The 16660-nt window shown below is 40.7% G+C and overlaps 1 protein-coding gene across 1 annotated transcript; it reads right to left on the bottom strand.

Annotated features, from left to right (window-relative positions):
* Positions 1-11767: 11767 nt before the first annotated feature.
* LOC149500924 (E3 SUMO-protein ligase ZBED1-like) lies at positions 11768-13120 on the bottom strand. The gene has a single exon (XM_089734942.1). It carries the CDS (start codon positions 13118-13120, stop codon positions 11768-11770), a length of 1353 nt encoding a protein of 450 aa, XP_089591068.1.
* Between the last annotated feature and the right edge of the window lie 3540 nt (positions 13121-16660).

Here is a 16660-nt window from a genome sequence, read left to right as displayed (position 1 = left end):
GTTTCAGTTCTAAGAACTGCCCCAACATACAAAACTAAATTGTTCTTCGGAACGATTGCAAGGAGTCAGACAGTGTAAATTATCAATAGAAATCTAAATGACAATAATGAAAGGAGAGTTGTATGTTTTTACTGGTGGTAGGACCTCTTGTGCGTCCGCACGGGTAGGTATCACCGCCCTGCATAGCATACGCCACGGGTATTGCGATCGATCTCTTTTTCGTTTCATGAAATGATCATTATTAAAACGAACAATTGTAGATGGAAAATAATCGCCAACATTTCTATGATCCAAAACTTCAAAAAATACATTGACTTTTCAAAATATTCTCAATTTATATTGCCTCAAATGTAGATCCGTTGTTTTTGAGTCCGCGCGGGTAGGTACCACCACCCTGCCTGTTTCTGCCGTGAAGCAGTAATGCGTTTCGGCTTGAAGGGTGGGGCAACCGTTGTAACTTTACTCAGACCTTAGAACTTATATCTCAATGTGAGTTGCGCATTTACATTGTAGTTGTCCATGGGCTCCAGTAACCACTTAACACCAGGTCCACCCATCTAAGCAATAAAAAAAAATGTGAAATATTTAATCTAAAATTTTATACATGAAAATGCTCATGCAAGAAGGACTCAAAATAAAATTACTCAAACATATTATTTCAATTACAACATAAAACCCAGGAGCCTACAAGCACAGAGGACACTAATGAAAAATTATACTGAATTTTTTTACATAATGAGGGTATGATGCGTAAAATACTGTAACAATAGGAGCACAGTCCGAGTATTATGATGGTCGGGAAATGTTACACACATTAGAGCACCCGGAATTGTTTGAACCTGAGATCTGGGTATAATCACGAGGATATAGCCAATAAAGCGGGGATTTTGGGGTTTTGAAGAATTTGAACAATAGTTTGGGACCTAATTTTATGAAGATATCATTTGAATTTATTAAAACCCCTAAAAGGGGAGATTTGATTACAGCCAAACAGGAAGATGGTTTCGTATCTCGTTCGAAGGCAGAAATAGTCTTACAAATTAGAAAAAAGTACGTTGCACTCGATAAGGTCGGTGAAACTGGCAAGTACTGTTTACTATTAACAACTCTTTACTGGTGGTAGGACCTTTTGTAAGTCAGCGCGGGTAGGTACCATCACCCTGCCTATTTCTGCCGTGAAGCGGTAATGCTTTTCGGTTTGAAGGGTGGGGCAGCCGTTGTAACTATACTGAGACCTTAAAACTTATATCTCAAGATGGTTGGTGCATTTACGTTGTAGATGTCTATGGGCTCCAGTAACCACTTAACACCGGGTGGGCTGTGAGCTCGTCCACCCATTTATGCAATAAAAAAAAAGCGGTACTATAACTTATGGACGAGGCGCAAGTTGAAGATGTAGTAGTTAGCAGAGGTCGGAGAAAGAGTATCATATGTTTTGACTAATAGCTATATGTCTTATTTCTTCTCAGTCGTATGCACTCTTGGCAGAGTGGTGGTGGTTATCATTTCGGGTGGTGGTGCGCATCACCAGACGAAACTTAAAAACGCGCCATTTTAAAACATTCAATACGATTATTGAGAATGCAACCTTAGCATTTAAGATGGACGGTATTCCCGTTGTAATATCAATAGGTTCCTATAAATACTGATCATTGTGATCATCTGTCTATCTTAGGAAATAAAAATGGCATGTCCTCGTAACTGTATTTATTGGGCAAGTCATTTCAAATCAATCATATCGGGGTATCGTGTGTGAGATGTCATTTTTGAAGTTGTGCGCGGAATTCGCCTAAGCGCTCGCGTGGAGGTATTTAGCAGAATATTATGGCTGATATGAGGGACCTTTTGTATTCATTGTCCATCATAAAATATTGTGGCTGCTATCTTTTTTATACCAGAGTAGCGGTTTGGACGTAGCTTGGGAAGCTAATATACAAAATGACAAAAACGATGTAATGTAGTATGAACTTTTGTGGGCATTGCTGTTGAAAGCAGGTATCGATATGGCAAATATAAATAATAGTTTAAAAAATAAAAAAAATACGCTTTTATAGAAAATCCCACTAAAAAATAGAAAATAAATCTCAATAAATCTGAATTAAAAATAGTGTAAGTCAAAATCATGTTCGAAGATTCCGTTACATACTAACATACATACGTCTGAAGCTAATAAAAGCGTATTAATAATTTGGATCAGAAAAGGTTCGGTATATTAAAGACAGTCCATTAGAAGATCTTGGCACTGCTTGTTATAAACAACTTGCGCTTTTCTTATTATGAAACTAGTTTAATTAAACTTTTTTTTTTTTTTTATTGCTTAGATCTGTGGACGAACTCACAGCCCACCTGGTTTTAAGTGGTTACTGGAGCCCATAGACATCTACAACGTAAATGCGCCACACACCTTGAGATATAGTTCTAAAGTCTCAGTATAGTCACAACGGCTGCCCCACCCTTCAAACCGAAACGCATTACTGCTTCACGGCAGAAATAGGCGGGGCGGTGGTACCTACCCGTACGGACTCACAAGAGGTCCTACCACCAGTAATTACGCAAATTATAATTTTGCGGGTTTGATTTTTACTGCACGATGTTATTCCTTCACCGTGGAAGTCAATCGTGAACATTTTTTGAGTACGTATTTCATTAGAAAAATTGGTACCCGCCAGCGAGATTCGAACACCGGTGCATCGCTACATAATGCACCGGACGTCTTATCCTTTAGGCCACGACGACATAGAAGAAAGTGCCGAAATACAATTGATTGTTCACAGTAACTTTCAAAGATTTCTCTCACGTTGATGTAATCATTATATATTAATACGTGAAGCAAAAACTTTGTATCCCTTTTTACGAAAATTGCGCGGACGGAGGAGTACGAAATTTTCCACACTTATAGATAATATAGAGAAGAAGTGCACAATGCTAATATTTATTTTAAATAATGCATAAAAGATACATTAAATCAATAAAGAAAACATTACACACACTACATACCATGTATTTGACGCACACACGCATTCTTTTTTTATTTTTATTGCTTAGGTGGATGGACGAGCTCACAGCCCACCTGGTGTTAAGTGGTTACTGGAGCCCATAGACATCTACAAAGTAAATGCGCCACCCACCTCGAGATATAAGTTTTAAGATCTCAGTATAGTTACAACGGCTACCCCACCCTTCGAACCGAAACGCATTACTGCTTCACGGCGGAAATAGGCGGAGTGGTGGTACCTACCCGTGCGGACTCACAAGAGGTCCTACCACCAGTGATTACGCAAATTATAATTTTGCGGGTTTGGTTTTTATTACACGATGTTATTCCTTCACCGTGGAAGTCAATCGTGAACATTTGTTGAGTACGTATTTCATTAGAAAAATTGGTACCCGCCTGCGGGATTCGAACACCGGTGCATCGCTTCAACACGAATGCACCGGACGTCTTATCCTTTAGGCCACGACGACTTCTAATATTTATTGTCAAACTTTTGTTCTTGACGGCTGTTATCAAATTGAGAATAGATTAAATATTGTTTGTCTTTGTTAATATTTTTTTATAGTGTAGTCTTGGCAAAATTTGTGATTATAGAAGTATAAAACACAATCATAATAGTGTTTGTATACTACAATTACAATTCCAATTAATTATAGTCGAATTTCGACTACTGCGGGACCTCTAGTAATAGCAAATCGGAACATTGAAATATTACCGTTGGTGCTTGCAAACTTTTCACATATCGATTTACGTCTGAGATTTTTTCAATATACATAATAATACGTTACGTATTTTGTGATTTTCACATAAAATTATTTATCATTTTAGGTTACAGTATCTCTTACGTCCAAGACACATATGAGAGCAATAACAATAACTTTATTTTATTGCCATTGTAGGTAGATGTAGACCCACCTGATGGTGAGTTGTTACCGTTGCCCATGGATTTCAGCAATACCAGGATATTGCTTAGATTTGTGGACGAGCTCACAGCCCATCTGGTCTTAAGTGGTTACTGGAGCCCATAGCCATTTACGACGTAAATGCGCCACCCACCTTTAAATATAAGTTCTATGGTCTCCAGTATAGTTACAACGCCTGTTCCACCCTTCAAACCGAAACGCATTACTGCTTCACGGCAAAAATAGGCAGGGTGGTGGTACCTGCCTGCGCAGACTCACAGAAGTTTCAACCACCAGTAATTACGCAAATCATAATTTTGCCGGTTTGATTTTTATTACACGATGTTTTATTCCCGTGAGCATTTGTTGAGTACGTATTTCATTAGAAAAATTGGTACCCGCCTGGGATTCGAACACCGTTGCATCGCTCAACACGAATGCACTCGACGTCTTATCCCTTAGGCCATGACGACTCCCTTAGGCCACGATGACTCATGACGCCTACCATACCTAGCATAAATATTATTCAGAATGAATGTAGAAAATCAACCTGTTGAAAATCACAAGTCACCTTATTCTTACAAAGATAGATGGATCATCAACGAAATAAATCTAAAGCTTCCACGATCTCGAGGATTTCAATTTGCTTTGTTGGAAAACTTTTTTTTCCAGTCCTCGCCTCTCTGTTCGTTGCCAACGCGGATAAATCACTTGAAAACTTTCGAAGCGTCTTCATACGTGACCTGTTTAATATTTATTGTAAGAGATTAATAAAACACCGCGGGAAGATTTAGCGTTTAAGCTCCTCTTCTTCTGGGTCGGTCCCTTCGTTGCTGATGGTCGCGTCTAGTTCGAAATGTTGACCACTAGACGCACTATACTTCTCCACGTATTCCTGTACTCAGCAGTCTTTATAGCCTCGGTCATTGGCAGGTCGGCGAGTGTCGTTACCAAAAAATAAATTAAGCTTATTAATTATTTTAAATTCAAACATCTGTTTACTTATTTTAGGGCGTATTTTTAGGTAAGGCAGTTATGGGATCATCCTGTTTATTCCTGTCGCAAATAGGTCAAATACAATTCAATCTATCCGTGTCACGGAGTGGAAGGTGACATTTATCTATACTAATATATAGATCTACAGTGGTTTTTACATTTTACAGATGTTCCGTTATAACTACTGAACCATGCATCCGATTGAAACTTGGTGTCCATGTAGAAAATACATGTACTAAATGGATAGGCTAATATGAGTGTTGGACTCCCTACACCAGTTGCGGGGGCGTTAATGATGAGAATCTTTGTGGGGGTGAGAAATAATATAGATATAGATATGTCTATAGACAGGCTCTACTAACGAATTAATGATAGGGGAACTTTGAATTTGTATGCTAAAACGGGTAATGTATAATAAACGATTATACATTTATCCATCAATTAAGTATATTCGCAATTGCTAATTATTCATCTACGTTTTTATGGACAAACAAACTTATGACCAACCTAACCGGAGCTCATAAAACCTACCCACTTTTAGATACGATATCACTTATTTGGTTCAACGATCGATTTTTTTTTTTTTTTCTTCCTACCTATGCTGATAGCCTTGAGAGGCTATTTCAGCGTACCCTAGCTTGTGTAGGTGAGCTCGCGGGGCTCAAACCGGAGAATTGCTAACACCGCCCTAGCAAGAGCAGTGCTTCGCAGAATCTACCACCGGATCGGAAGCGCGACCCACTGAGAAGATCCGGCGAGAAACTCAGTGGGCTGTGTCTGTGGGTTAATTCGCTCGTCGAGCCCTTCGTCGCAAGCGACGGGTTCGGCGAGGACGGTGACCGGTGCTTGTATTGCCTAAAAGCACCGTTAATGGATCAGGAGGATCCGTGATGACGTGCTTTGGGCGACGTCGACGGTTTACCAAACGGTCTACAGGATCGGGTATGTAGTTTCCGGCGGCCACGACAAGAGGGTTCTCATGTCGTGCCGCCTTCTCAAAGTGGCGCAGCGATGCCGACTGTAGATACTTACTGACGGGGTCGAGCTCCAGGTCATCGTGGAGGTCCACGTTCCTCTGGAACCATGGTGCTCCGACGGCTATCCTGCAGAATCGGGATTGTATAACCTGAAGGGGTTTCAAGTTGGTGCGGGCCGCGTGAGCGAACACTACGCTTGCATACGTCATGACGGGGCGTATGCAAGTTTTGTAGAGGGTTACCTTGTTACGGAGGGACAGTTTGCTTCGTCTACAAAGCATTGGGTAGAGTCGTCCTAGTATAAACGCGGCGCGATCGCGTACCGTTTTTACGTGGGGACGGAATGTCATCCCTCTGTCGAGGGTGACGCCTAGGTATTTGACCTTCGGGGCCCACGGTATGGGCTGGTCAAAGAGAGTGATGGGGCTAACGGCGGAGGTGTTTACGCGCCTATTGGGGAGTGGGGTGCTCGAAGTGGTATTCGGAGGGCGACCCCTTTTGAATAGCACCGCTGTGCTTTTCGTGGGGTTAATGTCTATTCGCCACTTCCGGAACCACTGTCCCATGGTGGTTACTGCGGTCTGGAGTCGCCGATGAAGCAACGACATCTTCCTACACGAGTAGTAGATAGCCGTGTCATCGGCGAAGAGCGCTAGATGGGTCTCCGGAGACCGGGGTATATCGTTGATATACAAACTAAATAGTAACGGGGAGAGTGCGGAGCCTTGCGGGACTCCGGCAGTCAGATGACGGGGACGAGAACGAGTTCCCTCTACTCGATATCGAAACGAACGGTTCGACAAGAAGTCTCGTATGATGAGCACGAGTCTGTCTGGCACTCCCATGTTGTACAGTTTGTAGATCAAACCGTTGTGCCAGACTTTGTCGAACGCCTTCGCTACATCGAAGAAGAGGGCGCCGGTCGGGATTTGTTTACGCCTATTTAGCCCTATTAAGATGTGCTCCGTGAGGCGGTGCACTTGTTGTACGCACGAGTGTTTGGCGCGGAATCCAAACTGCTCGTCTATTAGAATTTTATTCGCGGTAACGAAGTCCCAGAGGCGTTTCCTAAGGAGCCGTTCGTAAATTTTGCCTATCGCTGGGAGGAGACTAATCGGTCGGTAACTAGCGGTTTCATTATTCGGTTTGCCCGGCTTGTGTATACCGATAACGTCCGCTTCTTTCCATACCGCCGGAAAGATGCAGTGCGTCATAGCGGCATTTAAGATGGTAGCCAACATTGTTATCAGTTGGACTGGTAAGAGTTTTAACGCGCGGTTGCGGATGCCGTCGGAGCCGGGTGCCTTCTTAGGTTGAAGGTTTTCTATTACTTCTCTAACTTCGTCAGAGGTAATGGGGGGTAACGCGTCCGAGGGTGGCAGGGAAGCTCTGCGCTCGACCTCCCTGTCGACTGCCTCGGTGTGTTCGGGGTCCGCGTATTGAGTGCTGGTGGTGCACTGCTCTTGCAGTGCATCGGCCAGCAACTCTGCCTTGTCATCGTCATCGAAAGCCGGTGGTTGGCCTGAAGGGCGTACGAGAGGAGGCATAGTAGCGGTAGTTTCGGACTTGAGAGTCCTTGCTAGTCGCCAGTATGCTTGATGAGAGGGCGCGAGTCCTTCTAAGTAGCTATCCCAATTCTCATTTCGGGCGTCGCTTAGGCGAGATTTTACATCCCGCTGTAGACGACGCATCCGAATCCGGTTTGAGTGCGTGGGAAGTTGATCGTAGGCCCGGATTGCCGCGTTTCTAACTCTTAGGAGGTTCCTAAGTTCGGGGGACAGTCTGATGCGGTGAAAGCTATCCTCCACATCGACTTCTTTTGAGGATCTTATGATCGCGGAAGAGATGTGATCCGTGATGATGTTTATGGATTCGACTGTGTCCTCGGGGGATGGAGTTGAATCCGGGCCGCAGGGGAGGATTGGTGGAGCGGCATCGGCTAAGCATTTGCCCAGCTTCTTCCAGTCCACCATGGTCCTCGTAGCTGTGACTGGGTTGTGGGGGCGACCGAGCTGCATAACGACAGGTCGGTGGTCTGAGTCGAGCTCTGACATTGCTTCGATGGAGCGTAAGCGCAGAGTTACGTTCCTCAGCAGTGCCAGGTCTATAGTGCTCGGACGGAGCGCGATGTTATACGGATAACATGTTGGAGTTGGGGGACCGACTACTTCGAAGGTAAGGTCGTCTATAAACGCGACGAGACGCCTACCGTTTATGTTTGAACTGTGGCAGTTCCACCTAGTGTGGTGGCAATTTAAATCGCCTGCCAGGATGACACGATCGATTGAACAGCGTGCGGGTTTTTTAATGTTCTCGATAGCGTAAAAGTTAGTTTACGTAACGTTTGCCTATGTTTGCCGGTAGGGGCGCTATTTCAACTCCATACAAATTTGAGTTAACTTTTACGCTATCGAGAACGTTAGAAAACTCGCAATAAACACACTAGTTAGTATATAACAAACTCTGCCATAAATAGTTGTTAAATGTAATAAACCTTTTTTATTTATTTATTGCTTACATGGGTGGACGAGCTCACAGCCCACCTGGTGTTAAGTGGTTACTGGAGCCCATAGACATCTACAACGTAAATGCGCTACCCACCTCGAGATATAAGTTCTAAGTTTTCAGTATAGTTACAACGGCTACCCCACCCTTCGAACCGAAACGCATTACATACTGCTTCACGGCGGAAATAGGTGGAGTGGTGGTACCTACCAGTGCGGACTCCCAAGAGGTCCTACCACCACTGAACTTATAAAACTTATAAAAACATATTAATTATTAATTTAAAACAAACAAAAACAAAACACAGGGAACTAAATACACGGGCGTTTGCGAACGCTCGTGCGAATGAGATGACGAAATAAAAGATTTTAACTTGATTACCATTAGAATTGTGGCCTAGTTCTTTATTGTTGAGTCTTCAAAAGCGAACGTGATAAAAACAAGCTCGAATGCTTTGAAACGATATTCTGATAGTTACTGTACATATGTGGGTGCTATATTAGGTATCTGGGAGGAAGCAAACTTATAGCATTATGGGTTTTTGAAGTGAAACTTCTTTAACGACGTAGGGAGGAAAAAACGTATGTAACGTTTTTCGGTTACGCGCCATCTTAATTTCTTCCGTTACGCGCCATGCTTATTTTAATTCTATTTAGTTTGTTATCAACAGATGTCGCTACACGTAAATTCAACAATTCCTGAATCGCGGTGACGAGATGCTACACAGTTGATAGACGTTCTCGTATTTCTTTTGCTATAACATACCTACCTGGAGTTGGGATACCGTGATCATGCGAGCGGTTCCCCCGGGTTGCGGCTGCTCCATTGCACTGCGGAATGGTTGACCCTTGCGATTATTGATTTATTTGATCTTTTTTTTATGCATTATTTTTATATTTAATAAGTTTCACTTTACCGTGTGTGAGACTGTGTGACTTGCACACTAGACTTGCGCAAAACATCACTTCCCAATGTATGTGATATGACATCACTTTTACAGACAGGTGATATTACTCGAAAACATTACACATCACTCTTAACATTACTCGGTGCGTTCAATAGATACTGTGACGACGAATACATTGTATCTATACACCCGAATCATTACTTAAGTGATGTGTTCATACTTTGTATTGTAATTACACTGTTATATTACTTGACAGAGATTGACTAATGTATTTAATAATATAATAATTTTATTTTTTACTTAATATAATTTATTGTGGGATGAACGGATTTCATATGGCGACTTAGACTGCAAATTGAGCTCGACGATAATATACGAGAGCAGTAGACGCATTGTTTCGGCGCGGTCTCCTCAAAATGCATCCAAAGAGGACTGTACTTTCATTTAGACGCCATTCTTTCTTTCACTTATTAAACACGCATTAAAACAAATAATAAAACTATCTTCAAACAAGTGCTTAAGTAATTCAAACACAAAAATTAATATGAAATATTACTAAACAATTACGAGCGACTAGCGATTTTACAAAAGTTGCGAATAAAAAATTAAGTAACTACTTGCGGGGAGCTACCGGCTGGCCCATGAAAAATATAAACACAAATACCTATATTAAAATTCAGACGTACCATAGGTATAAAAATGTACCTAGCGGCCAGGGCATACGGGTCAAAATCACTAGGAATAATTCTGTGTTACTTGCTCATTTATTTTGCGTAGATCGGTCTGTCTCGCTCGCTCGGTTCCGTTCGTGTATTAAAGCAACATTACACGACAAAGAAAGAAATATGTCGGGTGATAGCTTCGCTAGAAGTAATAGTGTTCTGTGGGTGATAGTGTGATGTTTGTTTCCTTCGCGTAATGTGTGATGTTGCATTACATCGTATCACTCGCATTACTTACACATGTCTACTCTTAACATTACTCGGTGCGTTCAATAGATACTGTGATGAATACATTGAATTACATCGTTACACCCGAATCATTACCTACGTGATGTGTTCATACTTTGTATTGTAATATACTCTTATATTACTTGACAGAGATTGACTTACTTAATAATAATTTTATTTTTTGCTTAATATATTTTCATTCTTCATCGTTCCCTCATCGCTGAGGATTACGACCACATGTGACTTTCCTCCACAGTGTTCAATCATGGGTGGCATGGACCGCATGATATAGACTACCACCAACCACTTCCTTAACCAGATCTAAGAATCTGGCTGGTGTTTGGCAAGGCGCGTTTGCCCTGTATGCGACCCGCAATTATAAGCTTATTATATTAATTATAATTCATGTTTGGGAGACCGCATGATGTGTCCGGAGAAGCCCATAACACGTTCCCGGCAGATGCTAGAGAGCCTTTTTTGGGTGTTTAGCTCTATTAGGATGGACTCGTTAGTTCTTATGGCAGTCCATGGTATTCGTACCATCCTCCGCCACACCCACATTTCAAAGGCATCGATCTTTTTGCCATCGCGGCTTTTCGTGCACCATGTCACCGCTCACCGTGCACCATGTCAAGAGCCATCAAGGAACGCATATTAATCAAAACATCAAACATGGTATTCCATTAAACACAATCAAACGCCTTCACTTAATATAATTTATGTAGCAAATATTACGTGATACAATAATTAATTAGTAAATAAAATTAATATATTTTTAATTATGTAAATATAGTTTATTTCCCTTCATACTTAGGCCCCAGTACTTGAATATAGACAGAATAAGCGAGTTTACGTCACTTTACCGACATAGTTGTAACTGTTAAAAGGGACAAACCAGGCTTAGGACTGGCAAACTTCTATAATTCTATATGAAGTTTGGCGTATTTAAAAATCAAGTTATTTACAATATTTACAGTGGTCATAATTACATAATACAGTGGTACTATTTACATCTTATCCTATTCATAGATTTATATACATTTTTTAAAGCGTTTTTGTTTTTTTTTGTTTTAAATAATCAATAGTTTGTTATAATGATGTACATTATTGTTTTAGGTATACATATTTTAATAAAATCAGCAATTACAGCTAATAAACATTAGCTGACTTAATTTTTTTGTTTTGAGTCGTGTTCTCCTTTCATTTAGGGTTAGACCGGCTTTGGAAAACACGCGTTCGCATGGCACTGAAGTTGCTACAATATTAAGCCTTTTCAGCATAAATAAATAAAGACGGGGATATACTGCCTTGCGATCCTTCCACCACTTGAGAGGATTTTCGTGCCTCTTGATTAAAGGTTCGAGCATATATTTGTCGAATTCGACTATACCAGCTGCTACTGGATTTTCAGGTACCAGTTTTGAAACCTCGGTATCAAAATCTTCCCAGATAGATTTTACAATAGATGACCGAGTCGTCATTTGCCTCTCTTCAACAGGCACTACCACGCTTGAATTATCAATAGCACCGATTTTTTATTTTAGTTGAGCTGCAGCCCTTTCATAGTTCCTAACACTGCTGAACCCATTTTTTTTAAATCTAGGGTCCAAGATAGTTGCTTCACTGAGCAGTACATTGCTTTCTATATCGTGAAACCGCTGCGTCATTTGTAAGGCTAATGATTTAATCAATTCTTGAATAGGTGCAAGAGTTTCCTCAGTGCAGTTCTCGATCTGTTTATTTATTAACTTAAAATACACGATGACCTTCGAAGCCGTTACGTATTCTTCGCCACTTATCTCTTTAGTAACCTCATAGAATATATTTAATAAAGGAATAGATTTTTCAATAATAGTCCAGTCGTCTTGGGAAAGCGACAGGTCATTCCTCATAAGGGCCAGTGTAGCAATTACAGCATTTTGTATTTTAACTATCCTGTGCTGCATGTCATATGTGGAATTCCACCGAGTGATGAGGTCTTGTTTTAATTTAAGGGGCTCAAGCTCCATTTGCTGTTGTATTTCTTTTAATTTTTTAGCTCCAGGTGAACTTCGATGAAAATATTCCACTACGTGTTTGACTTTAATTATGGTCTCCTCTATTTTAATAATACTCGCTTGCATAACTAAATTTAAAGAGTGCGCGAAGCATCTAATTGAACGCCAACCACCAAGTTGCACTGCGCCGACATTATTTGCAGCATTATCGCTGACCGCCGCACCTATTCTTCGATCAATACCCCACTCAATAAACTTTTCTTGTAGAAAATCTTTTAAATTTATGCTCGTGTGCCTTTCCTCAAGATTTATGCAACCAATCATGACAGAACATATTTGGTCTATTTCATGATCTATAAAATGGGCCGTGATAGCAATATAGCCGTCATTAACAATTGAGGTCCAACCATCTGTTGTTATACAGTCGGCTGTTGCCTTAGTGATATGAAATTTGGCAGACTCAAGGACTTTGTTATATACCTTTGATAGTAAGCTTTCGGACAATGTTTTTCGCGTCGGCAATGTGTACCCTGGGTTTAACATTTCTACAAACTTACGGAATTCTTTTTCATCTACCATACGTAAGGCATGGTATCCCTTCGCGATCATCCTTACTAGTTGATCATCGAGCTGCTGTAATTTATGTTGAGGTAGTGGTTTTTTAATAACTACATAGTCCTTAATAGATGGCATGTTCTCTCTGCTAGTACTGGCAGTTCCAGTGGTGGTGGTAACGGTCATAGCATTTGTGGCGAAAGTTGGTCGACTACAAGTTTCACCACATGTGACTTCCTGCACAGCCGGCTTGCCCGATGTTGCAGAGATGTCTTCTACACTGAGAGTTCCTTGCCTTTCAACTTTAATATTTACTGTGGGATGAACGGATTTCATATGGCGACTTAGACTGCCAATTGAGCTCGACGATAATGTTAATATCCGAGAGCAATAGACGCATTTCGCCTTTTTCGGCGCGGTCTCCTCAAAATGCGTCCAAAGAGGACTGTACTTTCTTTTAGACGCCATTCTTTCTTTCACTTATTAAACACGTATTAAAACAAATAATAAAACTATCTTCAAAGAAGTGCTTAAGTAATTCAAACACAAAACTAAAATGAAATATTATTAGAACAATTACGAGCGACTAGCGATTTTACAAAAGTTGCGAATAAAAAATTAAGTAACTACTTGCGGGGAACTACCGGCTCGCCGCATGAAAAATATAAATACAAATACTTAAATTAAAATTCAGACGTACCATAGATATAAAAATGTACCTAGCGGCCAGGGCATACGGTTCAAAATCATTAGGAATAATTCCGTGTCGCTCGCTCATTTATTTTGCGTAGTCAAGCCATCGCGTTGCAGCGGCGGTCGGTCTGTCTCGCTCGCTCGGTTCCGTTCGTGTATTAAAGCAACATTACACGACAAAGAAAGAAACATGTTGGGTGATAGCTTCGCTAGAAGTAATAGTGTTCTGTGGGTGATAGTGTGATGTTTGTTTCCTTCGCGTAATGTGTGATGTTGCATTACATTGTAGAGTAATATTACCGGAGTAATATCACTCGCATTACTTACACATGTCTACTATTGATCTTAATTGTTTTAAAATGGGGCTGGTTGATTCGATTATGAAAGCAAGTTAATATGCTCAGAAATGTTCATCTTTAAGAAAACGCACATTTTTAGTCTTCAACAACAAAATAGATAGATTACGCTGTCTCTTACTTTCGTAAGGGCAATCGAATATTCTATTTTCATTTGAAATTGTTTTGCGGTGAGAGGAAATTGGCGATCCGACCTCCAGTGAGATTAGATCGAGTTTCGGCACAAACAAACAATACTTCATGTAATTACATTTCGATGGAAAAAAGAATAATAATTGGAAAATCTTGGAACGATTACTTCGAATAATTATTTTTCTTTGCTTAATTAATTTACTTTTGTCTGATTTAACAGTACCGCAGCTCTGAAATTTTCGTTTGACGTAAATTGTTAAGCAGAATGGCATTTATTGTGTCCTGATTTACCCTGGAAGCTCTGATGGCTTTTCGAGGAACTCTTAAACACGCCCACAGGACGTGACTTAGAAATATACCAAATATTCCAAATTACTAAAATATTGTGGTGGTATAATTAGTGGTAGAGTGTCTTCTGAACACTATCCTTGGTAACACTATCCTATTTCCTATCGCGAAGCAGCAATGCATTCAAGTTTACCATATACCATAACATGTAAAACTGAAACTTAGTCCTTATCTCAAGGATGGATGGCGGCATACATGTTGTAATGTTTATCACCTCCATTGACCACTTAAAACCAATTAGCCCGGGAGGTTGTTCATTTTTCTATCTAAAAAAATCCTATACTCATGGATTTTTTCAGATATACGAAAGCTAAATAATAAGTATCATTTTGGATTTTTTTTTTAATTAATATTAGTATACCGTTATGGTCCACTTGTAGTTGAGGGGTAATTTAAGCAAAAGAACGCCGTGATGAGAATACTGAATACTGCCCTCGATTTCAAGACCAAAGGTCGAAAACACAATTGCACTCTAATAAAGGTCTGCAAGGCAACGACTGCGAAGGGGAAGATATTTTACTGATCGGGTGTTGTTGCTGGTTAGAACGAAGCATACGATTCCCGAGTTGTACGGGACTGGTGGAAGGACCTCTTATGAGTCCGTGCGGGTATGTACCACCACCCTGCCTATTTCGATGGCTAACTAAAAATTTTTAAATTTTCGTTTTTCACGCAAATCGCTTCACTATTTTAAAAGAATTACAAACTCATCATTAATGGGGTTCGATGCAAGAGTAAATCAGCTAGTTACACAAGAAAAAAACATAAAATCTTTATTATTGCAGATATGTTTATCAACTTTTTTCGTTTAAACTCTCCTCCTGTAAACCTACGAATTTGGAGTTAGAGTAGAGTTCATTGGAGGCACCGATTTCTGAGGTGAAGCAGTAATGAGTTTCGGCTTGAATGTTGGGGTAGCCGTTGTAACTATACTGAGACCTTAGAACTTATATTTCAAGGTGGGTGGCGCATTTACATTGTAGATGTCCATGGACTCCAGTGACCACTTGACAACAGGGGGCTGTGAGCTTGTCCAACCATCTTAGCAATTTTTTTTTTTAAAAACGTCCATTAGCTTTCGGGCTTTCTATTCTACGATAGCTTCTATAAGTCTTTCTGCCCTAGAAAAGGATTTTTTCACAGTCACAACTTGTAAGTCAGTGGTATCAACTAATGCTGTCCCTCAATATCTTCTGACACCAGTACTCTAAATTGGAACTTCGAAAAGAGTTAGTAATGAACCTACTATTACAGTGGAGATACTATTTTAATTAATGCATGGGGAGCAGTGAGAATCCTTTCCGGAGACCAGGGTCCCTTATTAATATTTTTCTGTTGATAAATGGAAATATCATCAACCTCCAAGATTTCCTGATTCAAAAAATGCAACTGGAAAAGAATTGCCTACTACTTTATTTTGTTTAATTACTTTGATGGATGGATGAGCTCACACCCCACCTGGTGTTAAGTGGTTACTGGAGCCCATAGACATCTACAACGTAAATGCGCCACCCACCTTGAAACATCAGTTCTAAGGTCTTAGTATAGTTACAACGGCTGCCCCGCCCTTCAAACCGAAACGCATTACTGCTTCACGGCAGAAATAGGCAGGGTGGTGGTACCTACCCGCGCGCACTCACAAGAGGTCCTACCACCAGTAACTATTGAAGTGAACACCAGTAATTTTACTATCTGTCAATATGTATCCAGATGTTGCTTAAAACTCGGATCCTATTTACGAATTATACATTACAAGAGACCACACGAATTCATTGGACTATCCAAAGTCATCAAAACCTATCGTACCAGATTATGACCAGAAAATACACTCTGAATTGAATTAAAACTGGAAGCCTCGCACAGAAACTGTCCCGACTGTTACTGTACTATAGACGGTCTGATGTCCGACGTTGTTTGAAACAACGTAACTAGTTTAAAACTTCTAAGCCCCAGCGGTCTAATGGTCGGGTGCTAACAAACACCACGTTTAGTGCTGTCTGATAAACCAGTGATGAAAACTCTGAAAGGAGGGCAGTACCTATCTAATAATGATCGGTATGAATCGTTAATAAATGCTAGTTCACTCTGACTTTCAATCATTATTTACGACATACTTGTGTTTTTTATGGCTAATCGTTGCCTGTTAATATTTGATCTAAGGGGAATTCTACTGTATCTATCTACCTTTTTTTCATCGTCCTCGCCAAATCCGTCTCTTGCGACGAAGAGCTCCGTGAGTAAATTAGCCCATAGACACAGCCTACTGAGTTTGTCGTCGGATGTTCTCAGTGGGTCGCGTTTCCGATCCGATGGTAAATTCTGCGAAGCACTGCTCTTGCTAGGGTTA

Source organism: Bombyx mandarina, chromosome 18 (assembly GCF_030267445.1).
Source record: "Bombyx mandarina strain Sakado chromosome 18, ASM3026744v2".
NCBI classification, from domain to species: domain Eukaryota; kingdom Metazoa; phylum Arthropoda; class Insecta; order Lepidoptera; family Bombycidae; genus Bombyx; species Bombyx mandarina.
This window is presented reverse-complemented; position numbering and strand designations above follow the sequence as displayed.